The sequence below is a fragment of the Helobdella robusta genome (assembly GCF_000326865.2).
Source record: "Helobdella robusta unplaced genomic scaffold HELROscaffold_87, whole genome shotgun sequence".
NCBI classification, from domain to species: Eukaryota; Metazoa; Annelida; class Clitellata; order Rhynchobdellida; family Glossiphoniidae; genus Helobdella; species Helobdella robusta.
The window spans coordinates 400,422-417,376 of record NW_008705498.1 but is presented as its reverse complement, the minus strand read 5'-3'; the positions used below and the strand labels follow the sequence as shown (position 1 = coordinate 417,376).

The 16,955-nt window shown below is 32.0% G+C and overlaps 2 protein-coding genes across 2 annotated transcripts in view; both read left to right on the top strand.

Annotated features, from left to right (window-relative positions):
• Positions 1-1,802: 1,802 nt before the first annotated feature.
• HELRODRAFT_182517 (hypothetical protein) lies at positions 1,803-9,811 on the top strand (the record flags this gene model as incomplete). Its single annotated transcript, XM_009032763.1, has 15 exons — positions 1,803-1,883; positions 3,235-3,343; positions 3,443-3,603; positions 4,359-4,415; positions 4,658-4,737; positions 5,026-5,215; positions 5,525-5,696; positions 6,216-6,340; positions 6,422-6,578; positions 6,983-7,066; positions 7,746-7,908; positions 7,990-8,203; positions 8,291-8,428; positions 8,661-8,777; positions 9,650-9,811. The coding sequence occupies 15 exons, from the start codon at positions 1,803-1,805 to the stop codon at positions 9,809-9,811; spliced, it is 2,010 nt and encodes a 669-aa protein (XP_009031011.1).
• Positions 9,812-10,984: 1,173 nt separating this feature from the next.
• Positions 10,985-16,955, top strand: part of HELRODRAFT_90674 (hypothetical protein) — a gene marked incomplete at both ends in the record, with an annotated part of 10,319 nt that continues 4,348 nt past the window's right edge. Inside the window, 2 exons of the mRNA XM_009032724.1 lie at positions 10,985-11,095; positions 12,180-12,284. Coding sequence (XP_009030972.1) covers positions 10,985-11,095; positions 12,180-12,284 — 216 coding nt within the window. The remainder of the gene's footprint in view (positions 11,096-12,179; positions 12,285-16,955) is intronic.

Genomic DNA, 16,955 nt, shown 5'->3' with positions numbered 1-16,955 from the left:
CGTCGGTCGTAGAGATATAGTTCTATATACGTAACATAGTTACAGTTGTTTGTATATACAAAACTTGTTTAAATGTCATACCATGATAAGTTGCTTTATAAAAAAAATGCATTGAATATCAACGTGCTTAATCGCAGGCAGCTATACGACTATTTAATTTAGATTCATTTCTTGAAAAGCTACGTAAATAATACGTATGGTGAACGCTTACAACGCGTCTATGTTAATAACGGTTACCTGTGACATAGTCAGATTTGAACTGTTAAGTAATGATTATTTTTACGTCAATTTATTATAACTGCTAAGAAGTTTAGATCATAAATTTTAAATGTCCAATATGGTTTTGTCGATGATTGTGGCACAAGAAACGCTATCTCTAAGCAACGAATGATTAGTGAACGAGCGATTGAAATAAAGAAATATATTTTCTCACTAAAGTTATTAGTTTATTAAAAACTTTAGTGAGAAAAATTGAAAAAACGTATATATAAATATACGTTTATATATATATATATATATATATATATATATATATATATATTAATTCATATATAATTTCATATATACTATATGTTTTGTTAATTACCTAAAATACAACTTAGTCTGCCATCTTATCTAATTAGATAAGAATTGAGCTAAGCTGTTGCTTTAATTTGGGCTGCTGATGAGTCCCATAAAGGACAAAAGGGGTCTAGCCTAAACAGTGGCGTAGCGACTATAAAATTCAACCTAGGCATATTTCTTTTTAGCGTTTATAATATAACGTTTTTAATAATTTTTGACTAGATATTAATTTTTATAGAAAAACTTAAAAGTGCGCCCGTTTGAAATGGCGTGCCGGACAACTGCCCAGGCTGTCCCCCCTTCTACGCCACTGAGCCTAAAACGAGTTGGGCGATGATGTGCTTTAGTACTCGTAGTGGCCGATGTATCAGATGACCGATCAACTATTTTCAACCATATTTCTTACACGTTTTTACAATATATATATATTACACATAACATACAACATAACAAATGTGTATATATAACACCATATTTACTTAGCCTAATATAGAAATCTCCGATTTGTTTTAAACTTTCTTAAAAATTCCCTTTGACAGGGTGAGCCGATCCCGGCAGTACTGCAGTACCGGGCCAACCCGCGGAGAAGTCTGAGCAAGCTCGAGACAGTCTCCTGCTTCCAAACAGTAGTTTAATATCGATGCCCCCCGATGGAGGGCGTATCAGATATTAAGCTGATAAGAACAGATACTACACTTTGATCTTAGCCAAAAGGCCGAGAAGCGATAACACGAACGCTTTGATAATTCATTATGAAGAACTAACGGAATTTAGTCTGAGGTGGAAAATATAAAAAAAAAATATTTTTTTATAATATGTTTTATTATTGAATAATTAAAAACAAAATAAAAATTTTTCATAAAAATTTATTTATAATTTTAAAACTTGCTGACGTTTTACAAATGAGTTTAATAAAAAGCTTGATCTAGCGATTAAAAAGTATCAAAATTTTTTGCTTTAATTTTTCAATTCATAAAATATTTATAAAAATGTATACTTTCAATTGAAAAATCATATAATTTAAGCACTAACGTTTCATGACTGAAAAATGAAAATTACCTGATTTTTTTTCTAATATATATAATTTATATATTTTCTCTGGTAAACTTAAAAAGCGATAATAAATCGGGAGTCCGTAAATTACGACACCTAAATTGGTATCTAGCTATTTTCTGTTATTCATTATTTACGTAATTATGTAATTATTTGGCTTGCGGCCTGCCTCCATCTTCTTCAAGATGTTGCATGAATTGTTATTTGTGCTGAGTGGCTATGATGGAGATGTTTTTGTGCTGGACAAGTCAACTAATCTCGTCAAGGTGGTAAATTCGCGGTAAATTTGATTTCTTCTCTTGTGGTGTATTCCTGCATTGTATTGTTTTCTCAGTTCCATCGTATGCGTGTAGTTAGTGCGTTGTACAGTGTTGTGTGAATTCTACTGAACTGTTGGCATGTCTTCAAATTATGTAGCGTGTTGTACAGTGTTGTATGATTTCTACTGAATTGTTGGCATGTTTTTTCAATTTATGTACAATATTGTATGAATTCTACTGAATTGTTGGGCATGTCTTTAATTTATGTATTGTGTTGTACAGTGTTATATGAATTCTACTGAATTGTTGGCATGTCTTTTCAATTGAATATATGTACAATATTGTATGAATTCCACTGGATTGTTAGCATGTCTTTTCAATTTATATGTAGTGTGTTGTACAGTGTTATATTAATATATGAATTCTACTGAATTCATATATTAATACATTATGTCTTCAATTTATATGTATGTATGTAGTGTGTTGTACAGTGTTTGTTATATTAATATATGAATTCTACTGAATTCATATATTAATACATTATGTCTTCAATTTATATGTATGTATGTAGTGTGTTGTACAGTGTTGTGTGAATTCTACTGAATTATTGGCATGTCTTTTAAATTTTTCCTAATAGAATTTTTTCTATTCAAGTTCAGTATGAAAGTTTAATAAAACTCTTGTTATCCAAATTCATCATGCAGATCCAGATAGATAGGCTTTATTTGTAATGATAATATTTCTATTTTCAATAAATTGAACAATTTCCAAAAAATTTTAGTAAGAAAAATTGAAAAGACAAACTTTTAAATTGATTAAATTAATATAATGCCAACAATTCGGTAGAATTCATATAATACTGTATAAAATATGGTCTCTTCCAAATTTACACTAATGTTCTGTGCATATCTTAAATTATAAATTTTAAATGATAAGCAATACAATACAATAGATACACAAGAATGCAATAATACACAGAAATTTTCTTTTTTACATTTATTACTATCTATTTATTACTGCTTTTTAATTTAATTTACTTACATATGAATCATATGATTTATGATGCTTATTTATATGGTAATAATAAACTTATAGCCTATTAATGACATCATGATACTTTTAAATGTTGACACATCACTATTTTACTTTTAAAAATTTTTTTTAAATTTAATTAAAATAATTAATACTTATACTACCCCATAGCGTAGTTAAATCATTCTTAATTACATTTAATGAATGAATATTGTTTTTAAATAAATACCAAATAAGTGCTAGTATGGTTGTAAGCTAAATGAAAGACTAGAAGGAAGAACAGTTGTAAGTGAATGATTGACCGTGACGTGTTGAAACATTCCAGGTAGCCAAGAACCTTCCATTTGTTCATCCGACTGAAGAATCACTCTTGAATAGAATATGCATCCTTGCCACACATTACATCAAATTCAAAACATACATCGATCTGACAAGTACATCTCTTTAATTTCTACTATTTAAGATTAAAGCTCCGTAGCTTTCATCTACATGTGATTCCTTAATGAATAATGTTGCTTCTTCTTGTCTCTAAGATAATTCTAAGGTAAGACATCAGGGATCGTACAAAAAAGCCTTTGTTAAGGGACTTGAATTAATATTGGAGCCGTACTTGAAGCTTTTAGTCGATCTCGAGAAAAAGTTGATCAAAGATTCTCATCTCACTGTTGCCTATATTCAATATGCCACTGAAAATGTATGTTTTTTTTTAAGTTTGCTTATTTGTTTATTTATATTTTCATTCAAAAGTTTCTTGATTGGTTACATAGCACTCAGTAAAAATTCATTTTTTTCAAATTTTTCATTTAGTTCTGAATTTGGTACTTACAATTTTAACTTTAAAATACAGTCGGACCTTCTTATAGCAAGACTTCTATGCAACGAATTTCTCTATATAACGAATTTCTCTATATAACGAATTTCTCTATATAACGAATTTCTCTGTACAACGAATTTTTTTCATATCCCTTGGAATTTTGCACATAAAATTTAACTGTTTCTGCAGAAGAAAAATAAATTCTTTTTAAACAAAACTTTATGAAAGTTGAGAGAGATATCTGACTGGCAAACATTCCATGAATTGATATGAGCTGTGTTTTTTACTCCTTCGATATCTTAGAACCATATTTTTTGCTCTAGTTTTCTCGTAATTTTTGTGAATTCTATCACAATTGATTTCAATGGAATTGGAATCATTGTTACATAGAAGAAAGAATAAATTTTTCTTTTAAAATTTTAATTTTTACAATTATATCATGCATTATTACTTTCTTTCATTAAAATAAATGATTAGGAGGTTGCTTTTTATAAATATATAGCATAGAAACCCCTTTTAGGCAATATAGAATTTTTCCCCAAAAAAATTCTACATAACAAAATTTCTATATAACAAATTTTTCCCTGAAACCATCAAATCGATCCAACTTAAAAAATGATTTGAAATGATTCCAGTATCAACAGTGGTTCCCGGCAGTTTCATTGCTGGTCGATCAAGTTTCTAATGACAGGGTTTGATTTTTTTTTTCAAATTTTTAGTTCTTTGTTTTTGCAACATTTAATTAATTAGGTAACAATTTAGCTTAAAAAATAATGAACAAATACCTTGTTTGCAATAGTTTCTATGATCTGATAAAATATTCGATTGTTTATCTCTCTCTCTCTTTACCTTTCTCACTCACTCTCTCTCTCTCTTTTTTCTCTCTCTCAAATCTCATGATCCTTATGAATTTTTGTGTATGAATATCTGTCAGGTACATGGATGTGAAGTGTTGGACTTGCTGCATAAGTCATCCATAACAGGCGTCCAGTGCGTTCGGGACAATATACTCAAGTGTGTTTCAACGTCTTCATTCATATTTATGTTGTGTAGTGCCTGCTGCTGCTGCACGGTGTTGTCCTGTCATGTATGTCGTCTCCGTCAGATTAAATCTTTAAATGTTAAATCAAGTTAATTCCTTGTTATATCATGATGAAAATAACATTCTATTTATAAATATTTAACCATTAGTTTCAATATATTATATATGGATGCATATGTTTATATATATATATACAGTTATATACTTATAGAGAGTTATAAGTAATTCTTAAAAGATTTTAAACTGTTTGAAATCTGAAGTGGATTTGATTTCTGTCTGATCAGAATCCTCAAGTGCTGCCACACAGTTCTGTACAGACAGTTGTTGTCATGGATGCTCCATGGAGAGTTAACAAACAGCACGGGAGAAGGTTCACGTTGGGGCTTCTTCATACAACACCATCTTGAAGACCATCACAATGTGATCAAGGCTGATAATGATGATGATGATGTGAGTAGGATGATGATTTGATGATGATGGGAGTAGAATGATGATGTGTCAATGGGGATGGTGATAATGATGATGATGATTTAAGAATGATGATGATGATGAAGATGACGTGCGAATTACGATGATGATTATATCAATCTTGCCATATGTCTTCTGTTCTTCTAGCAACATCAGCCTGCATGCATAAATTTTTTACATTTCTTTTGATTTTTTTGCATTATATTATAATTCCAGGTTTAATTTTTAGATCCATACCTTTATAATTTCACGTTAGCACTAAATGTTAACTTAAATATGTTCACCATGAAGGATGTGGAGAAGAAATCCAAGAGGATTCACCTGTATGAGGTGAACCTGGCACAGCTGCCTTCCTACATTTCTGTACGAGTTGCTCAGAAAATTTTGTTCATCGGCCAGTCAGTCGATCTGTTCAGAGGAAACAGGACAAAGGGCTACCACTCCATGTGGCAGCCTTTTAAAGGTTCAATAGCGTTGCATTCAAAATTTGTGTGAGCATCTTCCATATTTAACTGACTCAATTAATGTTCTCAATTGAAACACTGACAAGCTCATTGCATTTAGTTTTCACGGATGGAACAACGTTAGTTCTGACATTTTTCCAACCTGCTGATGTAACTTGTTTAAGATCTTGCGTGATAGTGAACGGCTTGTTCATATTTGAAATTCTGAACGTTATTCTGATGATGGATATTTTTGCTTATATTTGGTGATATTACAAAACTTTGAAGTTTCATTTTGATAACCATAAATTAGATGACTTTATCTCAGTCATCCTCTAATTATTTGTTGATTTTTAGTTACAAATAAATCTTTAATTTTTAAAATATTTAAAAATGTAATGGAAACATATCTATCATCTTATTGGTAGTTGTTGTTTCAAAGCGAGTGGGCAAATAATTTCTAGTTTCTAATGATCCAAGGGCGTTAAAATAGCCGCATCGTGCTGAAACGCTGTTAAGCTGTAAACAAAAAATTTCAGAGTCCATGATGTCATTGAGGGAGGAGGAATTCAGCAGGGATATTGATGAACTTTCCAAATTGGATGTATTTGACGCCATCAAGTTTGAGAGCACCATTGATAAAATCAAAACTTACGTGGCTGGGGTTAGTTTGCTGCTGCTGCTGTTTGCAAATCAACCAAAAAAATCTTTGCCATGTTTTTGAAAGTATTTTACTTCCATATAGCAATTGAGAAATTTGATGGTCGACGAGGCTGACATCCAATCAAATTTGAGGAGATTTAAAGATTTTTTTCTGATTGGTCGGGGTGAATTATTTCTTACTTTTATTGACCAATCGCAGCATCTACTTTCAAAGCCTCCAACACTTGCCACTCACCGAGGTAATTCATCTCTCTTATTATATTCAGATATTATATAATGTATATATCGATACACACAAACTCACACACAACACACACGGATATATATATACATTTATATATATTTTTTATTTATTTATAAATTTATTATTTTTATTCTTTATATTACATATGCTTAGGTTCATTTTATTTGATGGACCAACTAAAAAATTTTATCAACTAGAAAATGAGCTCATTGTTGAAGATGATTTTAGGTTCATCAAATAAATTTTTAGACGATTGCTGCAGAGATATTTATCTTCTTGGTTATATTGTTGTTAGACATGTGTAACGCACAACGTTTCAGCTAGTTATTTTATTTTATTGTGTATTATAAAAATAATTTGGTCTTAAATTTAATCGTTGGTTGTTTCTCAATGGAGCAGATGTGAACCTGGCCTTCCAGCATGCAGCCAGGGATCACTCACTGGATGAGAAACTCTACAAACAATTCCAACTTGTTATCCAAGGTACTGCTTGCTGTTGTTAAGAGTGGTTGCATGTTACTAAGAGTGGTTGCTTGTTGCTGAGATTGGTTGTTTGTTGCTAAACTTGGTAGCTTGTTGTTAGGTCTGGTTGCATGTTGTTAGGATTGGTTACATGTTGTAAGGATTGGTTGCATGTTGTTGGGATTGGTTGCATGTTGTTAGGATTGGTTGCATGTTGTTGGGATTGGTTGCATGTTGTTGGGATTGGTTGCATGTTGTTAGGATTGGTTGCATGTTGTTGGGATTATGTCAGAAGAGTGAAGTACATGAGAATGATTTCTTTTTTAAAATGAACTATTTTATATTTTGCAAGTGCATGTTTTTGTCTTATTAGTTTGCCACGATATTTTTTATTATCACAACTTTATTTCTTTTCATTGTGACTCAGTTTTTCAACCCATTATTTTTTTTTGTGTTTTATTTCTTTCTTTTGTTAGAAGAAAGAAATATTAATTATTTTTATTCACTCTGTGACAATGTATGCAATTTATTAGCATATTTCAAACGTTTTTACAGCCTACGTATCCTAGACTATCTATTATTTTAATTTTTTAACTTATTGATGTTTACGATATCACTGAACTTCCTTTCACAAAAATAATCAGTTCATATGAAATATTATAAGATTTAATTAAGTTTCATTTTATTTCCTGACGAACAGACGCCAACTCAGCACAGTCAATCACCGCCACATCGTCGTCGTCGAAATTCCTGCAAACTCGAGAGAGTGGCTGGAACTGTTTGAGGATGGTGGCTCATGTTCAGTGGCCTCTTCATATCGTCTTCACCGACGTTGTCGTTCATAAGTGTGTTTTTGCTGCGTGGTGAATGTTGGTCAGTTGTTGGTGTTGATCAGTTGTTGGTGTTGGTCAGTTTCATTTTTCTTTCATAATTTCTTGATGCAGGTACAGTCAGTTGTTTTCTTTTCTTCTGTACGTGAAGAGGATTCAGATAGAGTTGCAACAGTGCTGGTCCCTGCAGATGCAACAGCGCCATCAACATTGCAACAAACTGGCCAAAAGTGAGCAGAACAAGAGTCCTCTTCATCATTCTCCCCTGAAGTGGAGACTAAGGAATCACATGGCATTCATTGTTGACAACCTGCAATATTATTTACAAGTTTGTTTCTATCCCTCCCAATTCAAATTACCTTCTCGTATCATCAGTATCTTGCTATCATGATATTTAACTCGTAACGCGAGCCAGGTGGATGTCATTGAGTCTCAGTTCAGCATCCTGTTTGACAAGATACAGAGCAGCAAGATTGACTTTGAAGAGATGCTGCTGGCTCACGAGACCTTCCTCAACTCACTGCTTGCTCAGTCTTTCATCCACGTCAACCAAGTTACTTCAGCATTTCTTTTCAATACTTCTTCCTGTTTGATTTACTCTATTTTAGCGTTGGAAATAGGGTTGATTCGTTTTACGCATCTGCTTACTTCTGATAATGAAAAGGAAAATGATGGTGATGTTATGAGATGTTGTGTATGTATAATTTAATTTATAATGTTGGTGATTATTTGTGGTGGACATGATAATGACAGCAGTGATAGTTGGAGCAACTTTCTTGAATAAGGTGAACCATTGTTTGATGGCTCTTCTGGATTTGTGCCATTCATATTATGGTCTGGTGGTCCATGCCCAGGCTGAACTGACTTCCGTGCAAAAACAAAAACTTGAGGACATTTCAAAAGTAAGGACATCTCAGTTGAGAAGTTTTATTGATTTCAAATCTGAATGATGTCTGATGTTTCATAGATATTTAAAAAGTTACTATTTTCAGTTTGGTTGGCATTACTCTTTTCATCTGATGTTGTATGCTGATTGTATTTGAAAATAAACAATTATGGAAAATTTTAAGAACCGGTTAAAAATACCAGAGATGACAGTCACAAATTAAAAAGTCGGAAATCGAACGCGACAACCATTTATAGCCGATGTTATTAATGGAAGAAGAATGAGCTGGAAAGGCTCGTGCTGGGAATGAGTGAGAGAAGATGCGCTGAAAAAATTTCAAACTTAAAGGTAAAAGTTTCATAAGAGCAAAACTAAGATGGGGAGGTGGATAGAGAGAGGTAGATTTTAAAACAGTTTATAGGATTTCAGTTTATAGGAAATTGGAGAGTAGGGGATTGGTGAATGGAAGAAGAGAAAGAGGGCAAATAATGGAAGGATGTAATCGCTATTTTTTTTCAAAACACTTTTTCATATTATATTTATTATATTATTATTATTATCAGTAATCGTTTTTTTTTTGTTGAAACACTTTTCATATTATACAACTGACGTAAAATAATTGTAGGGCGGACGTTCGATTATTATTTATGGCATGCATGGCATAGGTGTCACTAGCCTCAATCATCATTCAGATCGCTAATACCAAAACATGCGCGCTGTTTTGTGTTTACAATTACATATAATTGAAACATCGCTAGGCATAATTGCAGGTAATGCATGTCTCCATTTATTCATTAAACGACCTGCCAACTTACATGTTGTGTTCTTACGACTTGCATGTTATGTTGTTACAACTTGCGAATTACGTTATATCGTCACGATGTCCAGGACTTCCACCGCCAGTCTGGTTTCCTGTTCGTCATCTTGTCTCGAATTCGCAACAACCCCCACCTCACGCAGCTCCTGCTCAGGATCGACTACAACAACTACTTCTCCAAATCAAAATTTTCTTCTACTCTTCTAACAAAACAAGTTCACTCTGCTTCTTAAATATTATTTTCAAATCACTTTTGATTTATTTGGTTGTTCCTAAATATGAAAATATGACTCGTTTGTAACACGCTTGTATTGAATTATAATTGTAAGGACAGAAATAATTTTTTTTTCCGATTATATGATATAAAATAAGAACGGTGTTGATTTTTTCGAAGGCGGTACATTTGTTCAGCCATGCAAACAATTTTTACACTTGGTTTGCCGATCTGAGCTGTGTACATTCGTCGCCAAGGTCGATCGATTTTTTACAGGTTGGTTGTTGCGTGTGTACGTCCTCGTGCAAGGGGGACATTAGTATGATTTATCAATCGGCTGTATGTGGAGGTTCTTCTAACGGGGTACTTATGTATTCATTGAAAATTTCAGTTGCACAATAAGCATGCTGACCCGTGCAAGCTTTACCAATATTTTTCAAATGTGGTTTCATCATATTTCGGCGTGGGTGCACAGACTGGCTCAAAAAATCTGCAGAAAGTTTTTGTAGAAGGTGAATTGTGCACACATTATATATTTTCTTGCGTGTGTTTTTATTTTGCGATATGCAAATTTTTGCCATCAAGTTTTATAGGGTTATCTTCGAGTAGTAAATTTTTATATGAATTGTGTGGTATGATAATGCGCAAGTTATAACACAAACAACATCTCATGTTAAAATGGTTTGTTTCCCAATCCTATCGGTGCGTAAACTTGGGCGTTATATGAGAACCTGTTTAGATGTATGTCACTATATAAGAAGCGTATTAAGTGCAGGTAGAAGATGAATGTGCACGCGAGCCACGTACAGACTGCATGAAGATTATAAGGTTGCGCACAAAAATCGATATATAACACGGATGATGAATTAAAGTTAAAAAGACCTGTATGTATGTGTATATACATTTTTTCTAAATATGTATTTGCATTGCATATATAACCGAATGTAACAATTTACCAGTGAATAAATGCACGTTGAATGCATGGACTTTGTAACGAAAAATGCTTATTGAAGTTCAGCAAAACAATTTCGACTTATTTAAATTTGGTTTTGCAATTTAACTAGCTTTAAATGTTTCTATTTTTCGAACTCTTATTTTCTTCGTGAGCTTCAATATATTAGACATTAATTTAGAATAAGCAACGCTTTTTAGTAAGTAGCATTGGATATCGCAGCATAGCACAGCGTTAAAAATGCCTGGTTTACTCAAATTACCTTCAAGGAATAGAAACTACGACAGCATCCATTATTTGTGCACTGTTAAGTTCCTGGATGACTCCGAGGCACTTTCAGTCACCTATCAAGTTAGTGAGAAGTTTTGATCTACAGTGTTTTTTAAATTTTATAAATGAATAAACAAGGGTTGCTCTAGCATTGATTCTTGTTACAAAACAGATATCCATAATTTTGATCGGAAAGTATTGAGCTGAAGTGATGTGGATAACTAACTATTATTTGTGCGTTATAAATGTAAGAATGTTTGACCAACAATTATAATCTAGGCGTAAACCCTAGTTTAACCTTCAGAAAATGGTAGATAAATGTAACTTTTTCAAAACTCTTATTTTGCGAATACTACATTCCAAAAATTATTTTTTCAACTATGTAAAATTTCGCAGCTGCTATAGTTAGGGATGATCACAGGTTCGGATATTTCCAATTGAAGTCAATATTCTGGTTCGCGTCCAAATCTCTCGAAGCCAGTTCTTAGCGAGTGTCCATGCATGACGTCTTCCTGCAAATCAGCCAATTTATTTTTTAACCTTTTCTGAAGCCACCTGACCACTGTGACTACTTGTTGGCGACTGGAAAAGACCTTATACCCTCTTTGTCCTGGGTATATAAAATTGATGGTGGCAGCTGACCAGCACAAAATTCATGTTTTTTGTTTTCATTTTAATGTTATAAGACTCGGAAAATGAAAAAAGTTTTGGTATTTTTACCAAAAGAAATCAACTAGTGATAATTATAGAAACAATGTATGCTAATTGGTAATTGTCATTGGTGGTTTCTAGTTGGAGACAAACAGGAACGCATGCACCAGTTGTTGCTAACGAAACGGCAATATCATGTATAGGCGCATCATTCATTTTGAATCAATAATTGTTATTTCGTAGCATGTCTTCCAAGATCACAATAATGAGAAATCATTTAAAATGATACACCTCGACTACATGTAATTAATTTTATAAAATAAAATGGTTCATTTGAAAATCGCGATTTCTTTCATCTTTTCCAATAGAATTTTTTTTATCAAAGGACACTATTTGCAAAAATTAAAACCTCTCGAACATGTTTTTAATAAATAATATTAAAAACAGTTTGCAAATGATGAAGTAATTTGAAGCATTATTTTTCTACTTCATTGAATTTTGCATTTGATTGCAGAGAGATACGAAGGGGCGTTTCCTCATTGACTACGTTTGCTCATCAATTGATCTGCTAGAGAAGGATTATTTTGGCTTGAAATACACAGATGCTGACAAGCAAGAAGTAGTAATTGATTGATGATGCATCGTTTTTATCGTCGTTGCTATTGTTATTGTTGTTGATTTTGTTGTTGTTGTTGATTTTGTTGTTATTGTTTTTTTTGTTGCCCCATTCCCCATTTTGATTTTATTATTTTTGTCATTGTTGTTTATATTATTATCACACTAATTTTATTAATATTAATGTTGTTATTGTTATTATTATTATTACATTACCATCACAAATTTTTTAACAAACATTGGAATCCTGACTTGTTCGTTGAGTTTTTTGAACTTATGCTTCTGCGTAGTTTATTAATATATACATACATATATATATATATATATATATATATATATATATATATATATATATATATATAATACGTGTCTAAGTTTGAATTAATTTGTTTTAATAAATCTAAACACTCTATTACTAATCCTCCTATTATCTTACCTGATTCTAAAACTCTTGATGTCTCTCATGAGTTTCGTAGTCTAGGTATTATCTTTGATTCTACTATGTCTCTCTCTTCTCAGATTAATAGTGTTGCTAGAAACTCTTACTTTCATCTGCGTAGAATAAAAAAACTTTTGCCTTTTCTTGACGATCCTTCTCTTCTCCTTCTTGTTACTTCGTTAGTCTTATCTAGGATTGATTATTGTAACTCGCTCTACTATGGTCTTCCTGACTCTATATTCTATCCTTTAAGTAAAGCTTTTAACTCTGCTGCTCGTCTAATTTGCACGTTCATGTATAAGTCTCAATCTAAATTATTCCTTAAGTATTTATCAGATATATTAATTGAACCTAAACGCCCTGGTTTATGATCGTCTTCTTGTTTTCGCTTTTTCTTAACTCGTGTTAAACTCTTTTGCCAAATCTGCTTTTGCTTTTTCTGGTCCTTTTCTCTGGAACTCTCTGCCTACTTCTCTGACTACTTCTCCATCACTTGCGAAGTTCAGAGCGGATCTCAAAACCCATCTGTTTTCAAAATTCATTGAGGAGCGCTGTTGAACATCGCGGAAATAGTGCTTTATAAGCTAATTGATTGATTGATTGATTCTGAAGTCAACTCACAAGAGGCGCTGTATAAATTCTGCAATACAATACAATATATATATATGTATATATATATGTATATATATATATATGTTGGTAATAGACCATAATTTTTACAATTATTCAAATCAATCAATCAATCAATTATAAAGATTTTTAATTTTTCGGTAGAATTTATAGAATATTGTAATATATATATATATATATATATATATATATATATATATATATATATATATTGGAAGGAACATATCTTGTCAATTTCCAAAAAATAAGTAAAAACCTTGGAATAATTAATAAACTAAAATTCACATTTCCCAAATATATATTGTTAAATTTATATTACACACTTATATATCCATACTTGAATTATTGTATAATAATATGGGGCAGAAACATTAAATCGCATTTGAATATTTTAATAAAATTACAGAACTATTTCATTAGAATATTTTTTGGTTTACGGAGATATGATCACGTAACTTCTTTTAGAGTAAATCTTAACATCTTAACTCCCACACAAATTTACATACTTAAAATCTTAATATTTTTTTTTTCATATCATAAATTTCAACAAATGTCCACATTTTATTGCAAATTACATGGTGCATAATAATTTAAATGATAAACAAACAAGGCATACCCATGAGTTTCGGATACCGCAACATAGAACAGAATTATATAATCAGTCGATATTCATTTATGGATTGAAATTGTGGAACAATTTAAACGTTGAGGTAAAGCAAGTGGATAATATATCTAAATTTAAAAAAATTATATTGAACCTTTTAAAAAACAATCATTTTGTCAATTATTATTAAATATTTTCATTTCTTATTGGTTTATAACAAATTTATGAGATTAACATTTTTATTTTTTTACACTGATGTAAAAGGTTTCTTTTATATCCGTGTTTGTTTAGGCGAAAGCGTGTCATAATTATTATCTTTGGATTTCAACAATTTTTCATTTAACGTATAATTTTGTTAGTTATTTTTCCTGGAATGAACATTAATTTTAATTTTCTTTGGTTCATGTTAATTCTTGATTTCGTTTTATTGCTTGATTTGATGTTGTTTTTTCTTGGTGGCCATATAAGCCTTTGCGCTTCTGGTCTCCGTAATAAATAAAATAAATATATATATATATATATAAAGTACCAATGGAACTCAGAGTTCCTTTGTTAAAAATACTATAAATACCAGATGAACTACATACAACAATATACATATATATCTAAGTATATATATATATGCATGTATGTATATATATATTTATTTATTTGTTATATGCAATCACAGCATGTTCGGCGTTAGTTAACTTCCAATTAAGAATCACATGAAAGAGAACCACAAAACTAAAATTACTAGACAAATCTTGGACCACAATGTTGAAATCTTACATTATAATAACAACCATTATAATTTACGACTAGCCGAATCAATACTCATAGAACGAAGACGTCCGATAATAAATATTCAACAACGGGCAATTGGAATTCTTCCTACCAATAAATTTAGAAACAGAGGAATCATCGATAATGAAAACACATGTTTTAATATAAAACATAAAACTTAACACCTTCTCATTTTATTTAAAACATTAGATGACCTTAACCTAAATGTTCTGAAGACCCATCGCACACAACAGATTCTTTAGTCTTGGTCCTACCATTGGTTTTGTCAGGGCATCAGCAACTTGAAGTTCTGTCGCAACTCGTTCAACTGAAACTTTTTCTTCTGCAACTTTTTCTCTGACAAAGAAATGTCTAATGTGGATGTGCTTTGTTCTTCTGTGAAGTTCTGAATTGTGTGTTAAACGAATTGCTGCTTCATTGTCGACAAAAATTTCTGGCTTTTTCTTTGGATCTACAATGTCGTTCAACAATCGTTTGAGCCATATCACTTCACGAGCTGCTTTACTTGCGGCAACGATTTCTGCTTCAGTAGTTGAAATCGCAACTGAGGGTTGACGTTGGCTAAACCAACTGATCACGCTTCCTCCAAACATACAGATTACACCTGATGTCGATCTTCCACTAGATTTATCTCCTCCATGATCTGCATCACTGTAGGCTATAAGTGTATTGTTTTGACCAGACTTGTAAACAATACCGACATCAGCTGTGCCTTGCAAATATCTGAAAATTTGCTTGACTTGTGCTACATTGGACTTGCTGGGTTTCTCCAAACTTCTGGATGCTACTCCAACTACATATGCAATATCTGGTCTTGTTCCCATCATCAAGTACATCAATGCACCAACTGCCGATCTGTAAGGAAATTTCACTTCCTCGTGTTCATTTTTGTTTTCATCGAACTCCTCAAATTTTGAAATCGGAGTTGTACAGGATTTACACTGACTCATCCCAAACTTTTCAAGAATCATTCTTGTATAGGATAACTGACTGACATTAATATTTCCTTTCTCATCTTGATTAATCTCTAATCCAAGGAAATATGTTGCAGGTTTAGATGTTATCTTGAACTCTGACTTTAATTCTTTTTCAAATATTTTTAGTTCTTCTTTATCGGTTCCTGCAACTAGTCCATCATCAACATACAGTGCAAGTATGAGTTTCTTTCCTCCCTGTATTCTAATGAACAAACAAGTATCTGCATCGCTTTGTTTGAAATGTCTCTTTTTCAAGAATTCAGCAAAGCGTTTGTTCCAACATCTTGGAGCTTGTTTAAGTCCATAGAGACTTTGCTTGAGTTTACAGACTCTTCCTGAATTATTTTTAAAACCTTCAGGTTGCTCCATGTAAATATCTTCATCTAGTTTGCTGTATAGAAATGCTGTTGACACATCAAACTGCATGAGTGACATCTTTTCATTTGCAGCAACACTTAATAGTGTTCTTATAGTTGAACTTCTGACCACAGGACTATAGGTTTCTTCATAGTCAATTCCCTTTTTCTGAGAAAAACCTTTTACCACTAGCCTGGCTTTAAAACGTTCAACAGAGCCATCTGGATTGTGTTTTACCTTGTAGACCCATTTGCATGGTATTGCCTTATGACCTTTTGGAAGACTTACCAAATCCCACGTTTGATTTTCCTTTAATGACTGCATTTCACTGTTCATGGCTTTAAACCATTCATCTTTTTCATTACTTTGAATGGCATCTTTGTAGCTTTCTGGTTCAAGTACTTCACATAATGCAGACATAACGAAAGGATCATAACAAGATGGCTTTTTGATATTATTCCTGTCACGTAAAACCATACCTTTGGTCTTTTGATTACAACAGTCAGATTGATCTTCTTCATCAGATAAAACTGAACTACGGTTGTGAACATCTTCATCAGTTGAAATATTTTCTTTAATCAAAGTTTCTTTATTTTCATCTTTGATTTCAATATCAATCGAAACTGTATCATCTGAACAACTTTCTTCTTGCAAAATCACTGAATTTGGTTTGACAACCTTCTCATCAAAAATAACATCTCTTGATCGATGCATTTTAACACGTTTCTTATTCTGATGTCCCATTCTTTCATGGTATAACTGCAATGCATCTTGATCATTGACAAAGTTAACTTCGACTTCAGAATTCAACGGTCTAACAGTTTTTGCAACAAGTTTGAACAAANCTCCACTGTTGTTTCTTATTCCAACAACACTTATCAC